We start from the raw sequence: 18,725 nt of genomic DNA, 5'->3' as shown, positions 1-18,725 counted from the left end.
ACTTTTGTTTTTAATTCATTTAAAGGTCAGGAGGTAAATCACTAATGACAGGGTACTCAACCTCTGACCTGCTTTTGGAACAGCATGTTGTGTGGAAATAGTTGTATTTTTTCTCTTTTATGAATAGGAAATTTTTGGGAGAGATATAGGTCAGAAGTATAGGTATCTCTGTTGGTGGGCATGGATAAGTTGGATTCAAGGACATGTTCCATCATGTGTGGTTCTAGTGATCTCCAGGATACTGTTGGGAGAAAAAGGGAAAAGGGGCCTTTGGCCCAGCAAGTCCACACTAACCAACAATCACCTGTACACTAGTTCTATTCTACACACTAGGAACAATTTACAGAAGTCAATTAAGCTACAAACCTGCACGTATTTAGAATGTGGGAGGAAATCGGAGCACCCGGAGAAAACCCACTCGATCACAGGGAGATCGTATAAACTCTGTCCAGACAGCACCCATAGTCAGTTTCAAACCTGTGAATTTGGTAATAGTAATGCCTTTGAGATGGAAAGGAGAGGTGGTTTCAGTTCCTCCTGTTGCATTCGGACACTGTCCTGAGGTGAATATTACCTGCTACTTAATGATCCGAATGTTATTCAGATGCTGCTACATCTTGGCTTCATTTGCTATGGAGATGGAACTGAATACTGCACTCATCAGTAAAACCCACATGTATTACTATTTGGGGGAAGATCATTAATTCCTTGCTTGTGGTCTGAGAACAGCCACGAGAAACATGCAGAAATGGCCCAGGGATGAGATGATTTGCCTCGAGAAATCAACCCTCTTGTGAGAGGACGCTGTTGCAGTGAAGACCTCCTGCTGCTCTGCTATGCCAGATCAAAGAAGCACAATGAGCATGTGCTACCAGAGCATGTCAGAGGTTGGGTATCCTGCGGGAAAAGACTCACCTGACACCCTAAGGCCTTTCCACTATCCATAAGCCACAAGTCACGAGTGTAATGACTGCAGCTTGAATAACACTCAAAAAACTTAATACGATCCACCACATTTGATTGGTACCTCTACCACCACCCTGTGTGCATACTTCACAAAATGCATCAAATTACTCAAGCAACAGCACTTCCCAAACCCGTTACCTTTAGCACCATGAGGGACAAGGGCAGAGGTGCAGGGCACAGCACGAGATGCAGGTTTCTCCCCAATTCACAGAGCTTCCTGACATTAAATATATTGACTATCCTCCATTGTCATAGAGTCACAGAGCTATAAAACATGGAAACAGGCCCTTCAGCACAACACGGCCAAACCAACCTATTTCTGTTTAATGCTTTTAAATTAAGTTCATTGACATAGTTGAGTAGGAATATGTCTGGTTTCCTTTTAAGCTTTTTGCACAATTGCAGACTTACACAATGGAGCTGTCAACCTTAAGGAAATAATAGTTTTGCATAGTGCACCCTGAGTAGAGTTTTGTTGGCTCGCTGGCTGGTTAGTTACACAACCTGGGCACATACTGTGCTGCAAATGGAGGGGAATGATAAAATCATACTAAACAACACCTAGAAAGACACTAGGCAACTGAACCATCCTATCACTAATTAGAGAGTGGTCTTGACCTACCATCTACCTCATTGGAGACCCTTGGACTTTCTTTAATTGGACTTTATCTTGTACTAAACGGTATTCCCTTTAACCTGTATCTGTACACAGTGGCCGGCTTGATTCGTAAGCATAATCTTTCCGCTGATTGGATAGGACGCAACAAAAAGAGTTACCTTGGTACACGAGACAATAAACTAAATTAACCTAAACTAAACTAAACTAAACCAAACTACACCATAAAAATTACATCATAATGTTTAAAAATGTACACATTAACTTCAATATAGTTTTTTAATAAGAAGACTAAGCACAATTATTTAAATATCAATCAGGGCCTGTTTTCACCAAATATTGTAAAATTCAAATGCAAGTATTTTGTCATTAGCTCTTAAGCTCTTCCAATAGCATACCTGTGCATATATCAACTAGTTATGGCAATTAGAGTAGAGATGACAGAACAGAATAATGTGGATGCTCTTTGGAGGGTGGGAACTGAGATGATCACCCTCACCCCACTACTGCACTCTAAAGACACATAATGCTGAACTGAGATATTTTACATACACAAAATATGATGAAATAGAAAGTTGCTTTAATCTGCAGTGTACGCAAGGGACACTTACAAAATATAATTCAGCTCCTGCTGCAGGGATAATGTATAACCTCCATACAGAAAGCACCCATGGTCAGGATTGAACCCGGATCTTTGGCGCTGTCAGGCAGCAACTCTACCGTTGTGCCACTCAAGTTTTGTTTAGTTTAGAGATACAACGCGGAAACAGGCCCTTCGGCCCACCGAGTCCGTACTGACCAGTGATCCCAGCACATTAACACCATCCTACACACACTAGGGACAATTTACACTTATATCAAGCCAATTAACCTACAAACCTGTACATCTTTGGAGTGTGGGAGGAAACCAAATACCCCAGAGAAAACCCACGCAGTCACGGGGAGAACGTACAAACTCTGTACAGACAGCACCCATAGTCGAGATCGAACCCGATTCTCTGGTGCTTTAAGGCAGTAGCTCTACCGCAACACCCGTGCCTTTTATTCAAGGCCTTGACTGTATACACTGGGAAAACACTCTGAGAGAACCCAAAATGTTTCAAAGATTCACAGCACCAACAGCATTATTATATTGTCACAATGCAATGATTTCATGCGGATTCAACATTTTGAAATAATTCATCATTGGTTAATGTCTCTCTAACCTTTCATCTTTGTCTTTTCCCAGTTAAATTTAACCTCATGTTTCTTGCTATTTAGAAATCACTCTCCCATTTATATAATAGGAGCAATAAAAATCAACACTTCCTGATCAGTTTTATTATCCTCGGCTTAGTTTCCAACCACAAATGTTTATTTTAACTAAACTAGCTGTGCTCTGGAATCTAAACACTACAATAAATCAATTTATTACCTCATTAACATCCTTAAATTCCCTATGTTGGCCATTTCCCCTAGTATGTAAGCTCTTGGGTTAAACAGAATATAAGCAACTCATCTTCCTTATAATTTTCAAAATTTTGGACATCATAAACTAAACTACATTAAAAAGTATTGTTGTACCCAAACATAAGAGTCATGCAGCACAGAAACAAGCCCTTCATCCCAACTTGCTCATGCCCCATCTTCACTAGTCCCACCTGCTTGCATTTGGCCCATATGCCTCTAAACCTTTCCTTATACCTGTCCAAATGACTTTTAAAAGATGTTTAGCACCTGCCTCAACTATTTCCTCTGGAAGCTCTTTCCATATACCCACCACCCTCTGGGGTGAAAACTTTGCCCCTCGGGTTCTTATGAAATTTTTCCTCTCTCATCTTAAAATGATGTAATCTGGTTCTTGATTCCCTCTGGGTAAGAGATTCCATGCATTCACCCTATCTTTTCCCCTTATGATCTTAGACACCTCTATAGGGCGCTTGCACGGTAGGTCAAATGGTGTGACGCACGGAGTCGCTCAAGCGTACTGGAGGACAAGCAAGCCTCAGGCATACACTCATCACACACGCAACACATAAGTTCCTACCTGGAAAATACCGTCAAAATGGTAAGTTTTTGTGCAGGTCGAGACCCTTCTTCAGACCCAATATGTCATCCGTTCCTTCTCTCCAGAGATGCTTCCTGTCCCGCTGAGTTACTCCAGCATTTTGTCTACCTTCGATTTAAACCAGCATCTGCACTTCTTTCCTGCACATTTTGTCGTTCCACTGCAAAATCTCAAGGTATGTATACTTTGAAGAAGTTCTCTTCCTCTCTCCGACGAGAGTTCAGCAACATCCTCTCTTACTACTCCCCCTCTGTGATTCCGCTATATTATTTTATGAGGCCAAACACTTGGCCATCCTTTTCTCCCTAACTTCATCCAGCCTGGCTACACTCCCTGTCTCCATTGTCTTCCAATTCCAGCATTTATGTGAGCTGATTTAAATCCCTCCAACACTGGTATCCATAACCTTAAAGGCTTTGCAGGAATATCTTTTGAAATCTAACCAGAGGCACAATTGGTCTCCTGTGTACCAAAGCAAGAAAAAGGAACTGCAAAATATAAGTAAGCTCTTTTTCATTAAGCCCTAAGGAAAGACACAAAGTGCTGGAATAACTCAGCAGGTCAGGCAGCAACCCGAAAGAACATGGACAGGTGATATTTTGAGTCGGGACCCTTCTTCAGATCAGTCTGAAGAAGGGTTCCAACCCAAAACGCCGCCTATCCACGTTCTTCAGGGATGCTACCTGACCTGCTGGATTATTCTGGCACACGTGTCTTTCTCTGGTATAAACCAGCATCTGTAGTTCCTTGTTATTACAAGCCCCAAGGAACAGTGATTTGTGAGTTCTGCAGCTGGTATCTGGCTTATCATCTGTCATCAAAAGAGCATCTTAAACTTAAATATCATCTTCACCATAGAAAGAGGTCCCAAAGAACGCTATGACAAATGGCACAAAATAACACAAGGACAAATTAGTCCACCCAATCAATGAGTAAAGGGAGGAAGAATGTTGGAAAGAAGTTGCTGGGGTTATGGAGAAAATACCAGAGCTCAGAACCAGAGCAGAGAGAACCATAAGTCATTTCCAGAAAGGTGGAAACAAAATAGAAAAATGAAATTAAAAAAGGTCTGCTTCACAAGGAGAGAAATATTGAGGAATATATCCTGTCTATTTTCAGCTATGAGAAGAATTATTTACTTTGATACAAAGAATTAAAACAAAAACACATTTATCTTCGAATTTTTTTAACATTCTACTAAATATCACTGTAAAGAGTTACGAGTGCTGATGCATAAAACATAGAAAATTAAAATGCTGTATGTCAAGGTGTTTAGGCCTTAATTTACAAAAGGAAAAAGAAGAAAAACAGAATTTGAAACAAAAAATAAAGAATAGTGAGAACACTCAGCTGTCAAGCAGCATTTCATAGAATCATAGAGGAATATAGCACCAAACAGGCCTTTTGGCCCATCATGTCCTGCCGATCATCAACAACCTAGCAATATTAATCTCAGATACAGTACTTCATTTATAGTCTTTTAAGCCTTGGCAATTCAAATGTTCATCCAGATACTTCTTAAATACTATTAGTCTCTGCCTCCACCCTTCAGCCAATGTACTCTAGATTCCTGTCATATTTGAAAGGGAGGGGGTGCTTAGGCTTTCAGGACATATTATTATTTTCCAGAATATACATTTCAATTTTACATGTTTACAGCCCTGTCTAATGTCTCTTGGACAATGACCAACATTTTGAATAGTTGCAGAAACGTGTCTTCTACAAAAATGAGGAAATCGTGTGGATTATATTGGAGTGGTGAGGTTGACATGGTTCAACAGGCATGTTGTGGTATGTAGCGTGAGGTTTGCGGCGAGACTCAGTTTATTGGGATGCAGTTAAACAGCCTGATGTGATTAAGCACTGTAATTATGTGCTGCCATTCATAAAGATTTTTCATTGGGACTGAGGTGTTGCAAGTTTAGTGGCGATTTTGGCTTCAGGGTCTCTGGCAGAATTCTGGCAAAAACCGGCGACAATTCAACGGCTGCTGGGACTGAAGACGGTCCCCCCTGTGCTGGCCGCCATAGTAATCAACACACTCGTGCTTGCCTCCTGTACACCGCTTGTCCTCCAGAAGGCGTTGCGTGGCAACGGGTTATGGAGAGAAAGCAGGAGAATGGGGTTAGGAGGGAAAGATAGATCAGCCATGATTGAATGGTGGAGTAGACTTGATGGGCCGAATGGCCTAATTCTGCTTCTATCACTTATGACCTTATAACATTACGGGTCAAGTGTCGTGACCTCGCCGCCGTGCAAGCGCCTTATAAGATCAGCTCTCATCCTCCTGTGGTCCTCGGCATATAGTCCTCGCCTGCCCAACTGCTCAGGCCCTGGCAACATCTTTGTAAATCTTCTCTGTTTTCTTTCCAGCTGAAATATGTCACCCTTGCTGTCGCAGAGTTTAGAGACCCCTCGTGAAATCCATGCAGGAGAATGTATAAAGGCCACAGTCAGGATTGAACCCATGACTTTAGCGCTGAGAGGCACATCTCCACTGTCTGTGCCGGCTGATCCAACACTGAACAACAAATTACAGAGGAGCAGCAATAAGCACGGAGACGTGGCAAAGAATGCCACACACACAGCAATATCTCGCAGAGTGAGGGAGCGCCGCGCCGTGGGGGGGGGGGGGCGGAGTGAGGGAGCGCCGCGCCGTGGGGGGGGGGGCGGAGTGAGGGAGCGCCGCACCGTGGGGGGGGGGAGTGAGGGAGCGCCGTGGGGGGGGGCGGAGTGAGGGAGCGCCGCACCGTGTGGGGGGGGGGGCGGAGTGAGGGAGCGCCGCACCGTGTGGGGGGGGAGTGAGGGAGCGCCGTGGGGGGGGGGGGGCGGAGTGAGGGAGCGCCGCACCGTGTGGGGGGGGGGAGTGAGGGAGCGCCGTGGGGGGGGGGAGTGAGGGAGCGCCGTGGGGGGGGGGGCGGAGTGAGGGAGCGCCGTGGGGGGGGGAGTGAGGGAGCGCCGTGGGGGGGGGAGTGAGGGAGCGCCGTGGGGGGGGGAGTGAGGGAGCGCCGTGGGGGGGGGGGGGGGCGGAGTGAGGGAGCGCCGCACCGTGTGGGGGGGCGGTTGACCCGCCCCTGTGTCTGGGAGCGGATCCCGTGACCCTCGCTGTCACCGCATCGGCCTCCTGCTCCGGGCGGGCGGGCGGGCGGGCGGGCGGAGAGATGGCGGCGTTGCGGCCCGGCTGGCGGGCAGCTCGCAGGTGAGCGGCAAGGAAGGGCGGCCCGGCCAACGGCGCTTGTGAGCAGTGGGTGTGAGCGAGGCGGGTGTGAGCGAGGAGGGTGTGAGCAGTGGGTGGAGCGAGGAGGGTGTGAGCGAGGAGGGTGTGAGCGTGGAGGGTGTGAGCAGTGAGTGGAGCGAGGAGGGTGTGAGCGAGGAGGGTGTGAGCAGTGAGTGGAGCGAGGAGGGTGTGAGCGAGGAGGGTGTGAGCGAGGAGGGTGTGAGCGAGGAGGGTGTGAGCAGTGGGTGGAGCAAGGAGGGTGTGAGCAGTGGGTGGAGCAAGGAGGGTGTGAGCAGTGGGTGGAGCAAGGAGGGTGTGAGCGAGGAGGGTGTGAGCGAGGAGGGTGTGAGCAGTGGGTGTGAGCGAGGAGGGTGTGAGCAGTGGGTGGAGCAAGGAGGGTGTGAGCGAGGAGGGTGTGAGCGAGGAGGGTGTGAGCAGTGGGGTGTGAGCGAGGAGGGTGTGAGCAAAACTCACCACCGAAAGTCCCCTATTTCAATTGTAAATAACCTTTTTCAAGATACGGAATGCTGAACACTGTTTTCGGCATTGTAGCACATCAGTTCCATAGACAAACTCTGCAATATGGTAGACTGAGGGGTAACTTTTTCACACAAAGGGTGGTGGGTGTATGGAATAAGCTGCCAGATGAGGTAGTTGAGGCTGGGACTATCCCAACGTTGAAGAAACAGACAGGTACATGGCTAGGTCATGTTTGGAGGGATATGGACCAAGTGCAAGCAGGTGGGACTACTGTAGCTGGGATATGTTGGCCAGTTTGGGCAAGTTGGGCCAAAGGGCCTGTTTCCACACTTTATTACTCTATGACTCTGTCACTATGACTCTAAGTGAATTAGACAGTACCCTAGCTATGGAAAGACTGTTCATAAGTATCTTTTACCCGATGGGTGCGGGGAGAAGGAATGACCAAGGTGGGGCAAGTCTTTGATAATGTTGGGTGTTTTTCCGAGATAGAGTGAAGTGTAAATTGAGTCAATGGTGGGGAGTCCGGTCAGTGTGATGTACTGGGCTACATCTATAACTCTGCAGTATCTAACAGACTTGGGGATAACTGTTCCCAAACCAAGCTGTGATGCAAGTATACCTTCTATGGTGTATCTGTCAAAGTTTGTTTGAGTCATTGAAGACATGGTGGATTTCCTCAGACTCCTGCAGAAGTAGAGACATTGGTCTGTCCTCTTGGCTGTCACATCAATGTGGTTAGTCCACGACACGATTGCTAGTAATATTAATGCCAAGGAACTTGAAGCTCTCAACCATCTCCACATTGGCAACATTGATGCTGATGCGGGCATATACTCCACCATGCTTCCCGAAATTTATAACTAGCTCCTTTGCCTTGTTGACATTGTTGTCGTGAAACCAAATTTGTAAATGGAGTTTGTGCCAAATTTGGCCGCACAGTTGTGAGTGTATATTCTCAACCTTTTTACCCTTGTGGAACCCTTGAAATAATTTTCATGTCTCAGGGAACCCCTACATAAAAATGATTATATATCTTTATTAACCTCTTTCTTTCTCTTTCATAAACTTAAAGTTCATAAGGCGAACAACACACACAAACTTTTCATAAACTAACAAAAATAAACATACTTAAATTTTTTTAATTCATATAACATACCTAAAATGATAGGCAAAAATTACAAAATAACTTGGGTGAATGCGGGACTGTACCTACACGTCAGGAAGCACAGACAGGACTGATGGAGACCGTGCATGCATCTGTACTCGAGTGAGTCACTTGATGATACACAGATCTGTCACGTACAGCTCCTGTCCACTGACCACTAAAGGCTGTTTTGCACTTGCGCCGTATAGATGTTGCTAAATATATTCCCTATGATTATTATACTTTTAAATGATATAACAGGTTGACTTTATTATAATACCCATAAGTTTTCCAAGAATATGCTGTACATGTATAATAAAATTACAAATATGAAATTAAACACAAAAATTACTCAAAAATGCATTTACATATGATTAACCTATTTATCACTATTTCTCTCAGAACCCCTAGCGACCTCTCACGGAATCCTAGGGTTCCTGGGAACCCCGGTTGAGAAACGCTGGTATAGGGAGTATAGTAAAGGACTGAGAACGTATTCTTGCAAGGTACTAGGGTTGAGAACTACTCTGACACTTAAACTTTGGCCACTTTTTCCATAAAAATGCACCCAATGACATTTCAACCACATGACTGTCAATCTCTAAGATTAGGTCTGATATTTCCCTTTGTGAGGATTTTCTGCACACCAGTTCAAAAAGCTCTTTTGGACACACATTAAAAATTCCACCTCAACTCATCCTTTCACATGAAGTGATCCCAGTTAATTATGGAGAAGGTGAGAGAGCGTGAGAGAGCAAGTGTTTAGTGAGAGTCATATACACCAGGATCGGAACAATGAGATTCTTACTTGCTCCAGTGCCTGTAACATTAACCTAGAATGCTGAGTTGCTAGGTCTGCCCTTGTTTCAACCCTGTCTTAGAGTTGAGAGATATACAGTTGAGAGATACAGAGTTGAGAGATACAGCATGGAACCAGGCACTTTGGCCCAATGAATCCACACCAAACACCGATCACCCATACACTAGTTCTATGTTCAGGTACAGAGAAATGTTAGTAAACACTATTTTATGAAAAGGTTTTTGTAAGTCATAACTTTAATTTTGGCGTATAAATGTTTAATACAAATTTCTTTTTTTAGATTATATAGTACAATAACACAAAGTTATGAAACCCACAAGGTTTCTCGTCCAGAAACTTCCTCTGCAAAGAATCTAATGGACATTGGCACTCGACGGATATTTTCTGAAGAACATGATATATTCAGACAAAGCGTGAGGAAATTCTTTGAGGCAGAGGTCATTCCATATCATGCACAGTAGGTGGCCTTCTCAATATTAAGTAAAATACTAAGAAGAAATAGTTTGTTATTTTCTCCAGGACATTTAATAATTGATGGTATAATATTTTTGTGTGTTACTGCCAGATGTTTGCAATGTTGATCATTGGTCAAAGCCAGCCGTGTGTGAGACTGATGGCTGTTCAATGCCTGCTGCATGTGATATTGACGCTTTTTGACAGGCAGCTGTGTGAGATTCATGGTTGTTCTGCACTAACTTCCCATTGCCAGCTGTGTGAGGTACTGTTGGCGCTTCACTGTTGGCGCTTCACTGCCAGCTGTATGCATTATTAGTGGCAGCATGCACCCAGTAATGTGCAGTATTGTTGGAGCTGTTCGCTGTCAGCTGAATGTAACATTAGCATCACAGAGATTTGCTTCTCTCATGAGGAATCAGATGCCTTGGTGAACAGTTTCTATTGTTTCAGGTGGGAAAAAGATGGTCAAGTCAGTCGAGAAGTTTGGGAAAAAGCTGCACAGCAGGGTCTTTTGGGAGTCAATACACCAGAAGAGCATGGTGGGCCAGGTGGTGATGTGCTTTCTGCCGCTATCATTTGGGAGGAACAGTAAGTACATTAAATGTGGCATTGCTGAGAAGTTTTACATGCAATAATGGGTGAAAATACAGAAATGTTTTCTACTGTCTTCATTGATCTAAAACATTTGTAAAATAGTGTGACAAATTAGACAAGAGTTGTTCTGCTATAACACCATAATTGTTTTCCTAAGAAACCTTGCGTTATAGTCTATCATGTAATAAAACAATTGTGTCAATTGGAAAATGGGGTTTAGGGGCTAGAGAGCTTTGGACTTACTATAACAGAATAATTTTTCCCTGCAGGATTTTAAAATTAAGTTTAAAAAAAAATAGTGAGTTTACTTTTGTTACTACAAGTTAAAAATGCTAAAGGCTGTATTTTATATTGCTTGATTGAGTATCAATTGCAGCAGTAAAAATCAAAACGATTACATGTCAATTGCAATGGTGTCCCCCAGTGAAACCAGAGGCCTCTTATGAGACAATGGTGTTTGATTACTGCGGGGAGGTTAGATGAAAAGAGATTTTTCTTCCAACATTGATTTCTTTTTCCCAAGATAGATTTTTTTTTAAGCTAGACACAAAATGTAGGAGTAACTCAGCAGGACAGGCAGCATCTCCGGAGAGAAGGAATGGGTGATGTTTTGTGCCGAGACCTTTCTTCAGACTGATATAAGAGGAGTGGGCGGGACAGAGATAGAATGTAGTCGGAGACAGTAAGACTGGTGGGAGAACTGGGAAGGGGGAGGGGATGGAGAGAGAGGGAAAGCAATGGCTATTTGAAGTTAGAGATGTCAATGTTCATACTGCTGGAGTGTAAGCTACCCAAGCGAAATATGAGGTGCTGTTCCTCCAATTTGCGCTGGGCCTCACTCTGACAATGGAGAAGGCCCAGGCCAGAAAGGACAGATTGGAAATGGGAGGGGGAGTTAAAGAGCTGAGCAACCGGGAGATCAGGTAGGTTAAGGCGGACTGAGCAGAGGTGTTCAGCGAAACAATCGCCGAGCCTGCGCTTGGTCTCACCGATTTACAGAAGTTGACACCTGCAACAGTGGATACAGTAGATGAGGTTGGAGGAGGTGCAAGTGAACCTCTGCCTCACCTGAAAAGACTGTTGGTCCTTTGATGGAGTCGAGGGAGGAGGTAAAGAGACTGGTGTTGGATCTCCTGCAGTTGCAGGGGAAAGTACCTGGGGAGGGGGTGGTTTGGGTGGGAAGGGTCGAGTTGACCAGGGAGTTGCTGAAGGAACGGTCTCTGCAGAAAGCAGAAAGGGGTGGAGATAGGAAGATGTGGCCAGTAGTTGGAGGTGGCAAAAGTGTTGGAGGATTATATGCTGTATCCGACGGCCGATGGGGTGGAAGGTGAGGACAAGTGGGACTCTGTCCTTGTTGCGAATGGGGGGAAGGGGGAGCAAGAGCGGAACTGCGGGATATCGTGGAGACCCCAGTGATAGCCTCATCTATAATGGAAGAGGGGAACTCCTGTTTCCTAAAGAATGAAGACATTTCCGATGATCTGGTATGGAACACCTCGTCCTGGGTGCAGATGCGGCGTAGACAGAGGAATTGGGAGTAGAAATTAGAGTCTTTACAGGAAGCAGATTGGGAAGAAGTGTAGTCTAGATAGCTATGGGAGTCAGTAGGTTTGTAGTAGATGTCGGTCAATAGCCTTCTCTTGTGAAGGAGACGGTGAGATCAAGAAACGGTAGGGAGATGTCGGAGTTGGTCCAAGTGAATTTGAGTGCAGGATGGAAATTAGTCGTGAGGTCGATGAAGTCAGTGAGTTCTGCATGGGTGCAGGAGGCAACACTGATGCAGCTGTCAATGTAGAGGAGGTAGAGTTCCGGGGTTCGGGCCAGTGTATGCCAGGACCAGTGATTGTTCGACGTACCCTACAAGGAGACAGGCATAGCTAGGGCCCATGCGAGTGCCCATAGCTACGCCTTGGATTTGGAGGAAGTGGGAGGAGTCAAAGGAGAAGTTGTTGACAGTAAGGACCAGCTCTGCTAGGCGGAGTGTATTAGTAGATGGAAATTGGCTGGTTCTGCGGTCGAGGAAGAAACGAAGGGCTTTAAGACCTTCCTGGTGGGGGATGGAGGTGTAGAGGAAACCAGCATCTGTAGTTCTTTCCTAGATATTTTTCTCTTGTCAATTTCCAAAATGACATTTAAGTGGTTATCTAGTTTCAAATTGAAATTGGGTAATAACCAATTTGGCCCACATAATATTACAAATTTAGCCTGATTTACCAATTATATCCAATTTGTGTTATGGACGTAAGTTGTTATGGAAGTAAGGGCCTGTTTCCACTCTATATCTCTAAACTAAACTAAACAACAGGTGAGGGAGGGGGGGAGGGGGAGTTGAAGGAAAGATTTTAATATTATGTTTGCACTCACAATTAAATACTGAGTGGGCAAGTGGGATGAGAAATGGATAATGGAGTTTAATGCAGATAAGCGCAAGGTTTTACATTTTGGGAAGTCAAACCGGAACATGACCTTCCCAGTGAATGGTAGTGAATGGTAGGGCCGTGGGAAGTATTGCAGAGCAGATTGATTTAGGAGTGCAGGTATATAGTTAATGGAAAGTGGCGTCACAAGTAGATAGTAAAGAAGGCTTTTGATACATTGGCCTTGATCAGTCAGCGTATTGAGTACAGGAGTTTCAACATCATTACAGTTGCACAAGACTAGAATGGGGTGCCTAATGGTTGGTGTGGATTCAGTGGGCTGAAGGGTCAGTTTGGATGCTGCCAGTGACTCTGTGACTGATTACTATATTAATTTCTAGGATGTATGCAAACTGCAGTGGACCTGGTTTCAGCTTGCATTCAGACATTGTCATGCCCTATATTACTAATTATGGTTCTAAAGATCAAATTGAACACTATATTCCTCAGATGGTTTCTGGAAAATGTATTGGTGCCATTGCAATGACGGAATCTGGTGCCGGGAGGTAAGCAATTTAAAATTAGCTGTTAGTTTTTCTGATGTTAAGTACATTATAGACTAATCCAAAATGAAATAAATAATCTTTATCCCTCAGTCATTAGATATGCTTCTTCCTCATAATAAATACTGCTCCTTTCTGATTTCTTGTAAAGAAGCTGACTTTCACGGAGGTAATGATCCCTACTCCCTAATACCCCTCCCAGAACAGATGATCCATTTTCAGGTGCAACACATTTAACCACAGGAATTGGTGAACTGAGGTTAGGAGAAGGCTCATCGACTAATGACAGCCAACCTAACATGGACTTCTTGGAACAACCCTGGTCTGATTCCCTTCAACTTTGCAACTGTTGGTAAAAGTTGAAGTTCCATTTTCCATTCGGGAAACTCAACGCTGCTGTTCAGTTACAGCTTGATACGTGTGTGTGTTCTGGGCAGACCTCCAATGGTCATCTGTATGCTGCATGTGCCAATCTGGTCACATGTTACTTTGGGTTCAAATTGATCTGTCTAAATTGAGCTTTCAAAGTCGGTGAGGAGATACCATAGTTGCAGTCTAACATTAGCAAATTTGCAGATGATACAAAGTCATTAGCAAATTTGCAGATGATACAAAGCCATTAGCAAATTTGCAGATGATACAAAGCTGGGTGGTAGTGTCAACTGTGAGGAAGATGCTATGAGGTTGCAGGGTGACTTGGACAGGTTGTGTGAGTGGGCGGATGCATGGCAGATGCAGTTTAATGTGGATAAATGTGAGGTTATCCACTTTGGTGGTAAGAATAGGAAGGCAGAGTATTATCTGAATGGTGTCAAGTTAGGAAAAGGGAACGTACAACGAGATCTGGGTGTCCTAGTGCATCAGTCACTGAAAGGAAGCATGCAGGTACAGCAGGCAGTGAAGAAAGCCAATGGAATGTTGGCCTTCATAACAAGAGGAGTTGAGTATAGGAGCAAAGAGGTCCTTCGGCAGTTGTACAGGGTCCTAGTGAGACCGCACCTGGAGTACTGTGTGCAGTTTTGGTCTCCAAATTTGAGGAAGGATATTCTTGCTATTGAGGGCGTGCAGCGTAGGTTTACTAGGTTAATTCCCGGAATGGCAGGACTGTCGTATGTTGAAAGACTGGAGCGACTAGGCTTGTATACACTGGAATTTAGAAGGATCAGAGGAGATCTTATCGAAACGTATAAGATTATTAAGGGGTTGGACACGTTAGAGGCAGGAAACATGTTCCCAATGTTGGGGGGGGGGGGAATGGGTGGATTGTGGTGAGAACAAATGGAGTCCTTTGGTAGGGCTAGAGACCCACAGAGAGTGACACGTGGAGGTGGGCTGAAGGAGAGAGGGTGAATTACAGCTGATCTGTTTGGAGATGCTTGTTTTTCTTTTGTGATATTTCATCTCCTCCCATTATTATTTAATTATTCGTCACTATTCATGACTGAGCAAACTGCAGAACTTTGATCTGATCTGTTAAACATGTTTTAAGTTGCAAGGGGAGGGGTGGGATTAGGTCCTTCAAATAAATTTAATGTTGGGTGGATATCTACAGTGATTTCCTTGCACCCAGAGAGAAATATGAGCTAACTCTGATTTCTGCTCCCAAAACACCAAATGAAATAATACTCTTCTACCTGTAACTTGCCTAACAAATACGAGCATTTTAGAAATAAGAGACAAGGCTCCCCACAACATGGTTCCTTAACTTTAAAACTGGACTCTTTTCAGTGATTTACAAGGAATACGAACACATGCTAAAAAGGTTGATGGTGACTGGGTCCTCAATGGCAGCAAAGTAAGGAAAAATCATTGTTTTTTTTTTAGTACACGCAGAAATAATACAATGGGTTTTTACTTTATGCTTGATAATGATGAAGTGCAGCGGTACACACATTTTGCACTTCAGGTGTTGATGAGCAGTGCTGCCACAAAAAAAGATCTGATGTTTAACAATCAATGAATTTGCTGATATTTCGGACTCTTTCAGACCACTTAAGTTATTATAATCACTTCATATCCACATTAAACACCAACTTCGAAAGTGATTTTTAATTTGTCTACAGAAAAGTAAGTTGTTCTTCTAACATTCCCATTTTACAATGCATGCTTAAACTATTGAGAGTATGTTAATGATTCTATTATCACTGCCATTTTCTTTCTTCTCTTCAATAATTTTATTGATTGTGACTGACTGACGTTTACAGCTCTGCCCTCATCAGCCTTTTTGGTTACACCTTCAAAAAACTCACTGTCTTATAGTTTCCAGGCTTTTCCTTACAGCTCTTCTTAAATAGAGGCACAATGTTTGCCACCCTCCACTCTTCCAGCACCTTGCTTGTATTTAATGATGATTTGTATATATCACAGCCAAGGCAATTTCTTCTCCAGCTTACCATCGTGTCCCTGGATTTATTTGAGCAGGTCCAGGGTATTGTTCTACCTTCATACATTTCAGGACATTCAGTGCCACCTAGACTGTAATACTGACTGTCCACAAGACACTTCCATTGACTGCCTCAAGTACCCTGATCTTCATGTCTTCCTCCATGGTAAAAACAGAGGAGAAATATTCATTAAGATCATTGCCCATCTCCAGTGGCTCCACACAGAGATGACTGCTTTGATATCAATCTCTGCTTTAAAAATACCCAATGCCTTTATCTCCACAGCATTCATAGCAATGAATTCCAAAGAGTCACCATCCTCTGTCTAAAGAAATTCCTCCTCATCTACATTTAAATGCCCGTCCATGTTATGTGCAAAGCCACATGCTTTTATTCTTTGTACACTATCCAGTTATAGAAGCAGAGTTTTCAAATTAAAACTCAGTAGAATTTGAGTTCACATGAGCCAAAAAGACAAATTCAAGCAAGTGGACTGAGGGCTTGGTGATAGGCTGGTGAATGGTGGGATTTAAGGGGTGGGTGGAGGAAATATAGGGTGGTGAAAGAAGGAAGGGAAAGAAGGTAGTTAATTGGCAGGGGCAGAGGTTTGGTTTGTGCTGGGAAGCACATGGAGCAGGTGGTGTTGCACTGTTTCCTTCAGATTAGTTTCTCCTGTTCTCTTATTCCAAAGTTAGACTGTACCCAGATCACCTCAATCTTGACCAATCACTGCCTGAACAACCCCTCAGGCATGTGAATTTTCAGCGTTTCCGCAGATTTCTGTGTTTTTAAAATCCCTTTTCCGCGCTTTTTGTATGATTTCCGCGTTTTTCACTTTGCCAAAATCACGTTTACCAATGGAGAAATCGGATCGGAAAAAGAAAATAAACGATATATAAACTTGTAATGAACACTAGGGTTTCGCCAAAGGTCGCTAGGGGTTCCGCGAGAAATCCCCCACGCCCTGGAAGTCTCCTCGAAAATGTAGCACCTAGGCTGGGCAAGGCAGCCAATCTCGACCTCATCGGGACTTGCACGGCTGATCGGTGGGTTGAATTTGCAATCTGCGGCCGGGACTCTGGAACTCCAGCCCAGCTGGAGCCAGCACATCTATCCCCATTGCCGATTTCCTTGGCCTGCTGGATAAACCAGCAAAGCTCTGGAACCAAGAGTGCCAGAAAATCAGTGGTAGAACTGTAATGAGTAAATATTAAATTTAAGGGTGAGATTATATAACTAAATTAAATAAAATAATTAAAATGTTATTAGTATACAGTGATATATTCACATTATTTTGTACTGTCCGTTTTTACTTTGAAATGCACTAAAAGAGGCTTGAAACTGGTAATTTTGGGTGTAAATTTTCAAAATGTTTCCAATTTATTGACCCCCGCTGTACGCCTCGCACAAGCGCTCGGTTCTTTTCCTCTTTTTTACTTCACCCACATGCCTGAATCCCTAAATAATCTAGACGTAAATGTAGGTGGGTTGATGAGTAAGTTTGTGGATAACACCAAAATTGGAGGAGTTGCAGACAGTGAAGAAGGCTCAGAAGATACAGCGGAATGTACACCAGTTGCAGAAATTGGCAGAGAAATGGCAGATGGAGTTTAACCAAAGCAAGTGTGAGGTGTTGCACTTTGGGAGGTTGAATGCAAGGAGAGAATATACAGTTAGTATACAGTTAATGGCAAGACCCTTAACAGCAGTGACGTGCAGAAGGATCTTGTTCATAGACTCACTGAAGGTGGCAGCACAAGCCGATAGGGTGGTTAAGAAGACCGATGGTATGTTTGCCTTCATTGCTAGGGGCATTGAATATAAGAGTCAGAAAATCTTTATGTATCTCTATAGGAATTTGTTTAGGCAGCATTTGAAGTATTGCGTGCAGTACTGGTCATCCCATTCCAGGAAAGATGGAGGCTTTGGAGAGGGTGCAGAGGAGGTTTACCAGAATGCTGAAGGTAGGCACAAAAGGCTGGAGTAGCTCAGCAGGACGGGCAGCATCCCTGGAGAGAAGGAATGGGTGATGTTTTGAGTCGACATCCTGCTTCAGACCCTACCAGAATGCTGCTTGGATCAGAGGGTTGCAGCTGCAGGGAGAGGTTGGATAGATTTGGATTGTTTTCTCTGGAATCTCGGATGTTGAGGGGAGACTTGATATAGGTATATAAAATTATGAGAGGCATAGATAGGGTAGACTGTCAGAATCTTTTTCCCAGGGTGCAACACTGGGTGACGCCAGCAATGGCTGTCTGTCCTTTCCTCCTTTGTGTTTTAATAGTATGTGTTAAATGTATGTTTTTAGTGTTCTTTAGCTTGTTTTATGTGGGGGGGGGGTTTGGGGGAAACTTTTTCTAATCTTTTACCTCGACGGAGATGCGATTTTTTTTTCCATATTGTATCTCCGTCCGCATTACGGCCTAACGTCGACGCGTTGGCGGCCTTTGCTGGAGACCGATTTTGCGACCGCGGTCGCCTGCGGACTTACCATCGCGGAGCTCACGATCCCTTTGCCAGGGGTCGACCTCGAAGCTCCAACCGCGGGTGCTTGCAGACTTAACGGAGCCTGCGGTCTCAGGTCAGAGTCCCACTTCGGGAACTCCAAGCTGCGGGGGCTTCGACCGTCTGCTGCAGGAGCTTCGATCGCCCCGACAGATGGTTCAACTGCCCTGACCGCGGGAGAACAAAGAGCAAGCAGATTGCACTTTTTTGCCTTCCATCACAGTGAGGAATGTGGGGAATCCTCTGTGGCCTTGTTGCTTATTTTTGTATGGTAATTCGCATATCACTGTACCTTCATTTGTACATGTGACAATAATCTTTGAAACCTTTGAAATGTCCAACACTAGAGGGCATAGCTATAAGGTGAAAGGGAGAAAGATTAAAGGCGATGTGCGGGGCAAGTTTTTGTTTTAGACAAGAGTGGTGGGGATGTGGAACGCGTTGTCAGGGGTGGTGGTGGAGGCAGTTGTAATAGTGGTGTTTAGAGGTTTTTGGATAGGCACATAGAAGTGCAGGGAATAGAGGGACATAGATCATGTACAGGCAGATATCAGTTCAGGTAGGCATCATGTT

General features: G+C 44.2%; 1 protein-coding gene across 5 annotated transcripts in view; it reads left to right on the top strand.

Annotated features, from left to right (window-relative positions):
* The first annotated feature begins 6,110 nt into the window (after positions 1-6,110).
* acadl (acyl-CoA dehydrogenase long chain) overlaps positions 6,111-18,725 on the top strand; it is a 31,163-nt gene continuing 18,548 nt past the window's right edge. For 4 of the 5 annotated variants that reach the window (XR_013547549.1, XM_078403769.1, XM_078403766.1 and 1 more), the window contains exons 1-5: positions 6,748-6,828; positions 9,574-9,750; positions 10,200-10,337; positions 13,102-13,266; positions 14,992-15,058. Coding sequence is in view for 4 of the 5 variants with exons in the window: in XM_078403769.1 (XP_078259895.1) it covers positions 6,791-6,828; positions 9,574-9,750; positions 10,200-10,337; positions 13,102-13,266; positions 14,992-15,058 (585 nt within the window). In the remaining variant the exon portion in view is untranslated. Of the gene's footprint in view, positions 6,232-6,747; positions 6,829-9,573; positions 9,751-10,199; positions 10,338-13,101; positions 13,267-14,991; positions 15,059-18,725 lie in introns of those variants that run through there. The other variant, XM_078403767.1, reaches the window with a different exon arrangement.

Source organism: Rhinoraja longicauda, chromosome 8 (genome assembly GCF_053455715.1).
Source record: "Rhinoraja longicauda isolate Sanriku21f chromosome 8, sRhiLon1.1, whole genome shotgun sequence".
Lineage (NCBI taxonomy): Eukaryota > Metazoa > Chordata > Chondrichthyes > Rajiformes > Arhynchobatidae > Rhinoraja > Rhinoraja longicauda.
The sequence above is the reverse complement of the archived record's forward strand: the minus strand, read 5'-3'. Positions and strand labels throughout refer to the sequence as shown.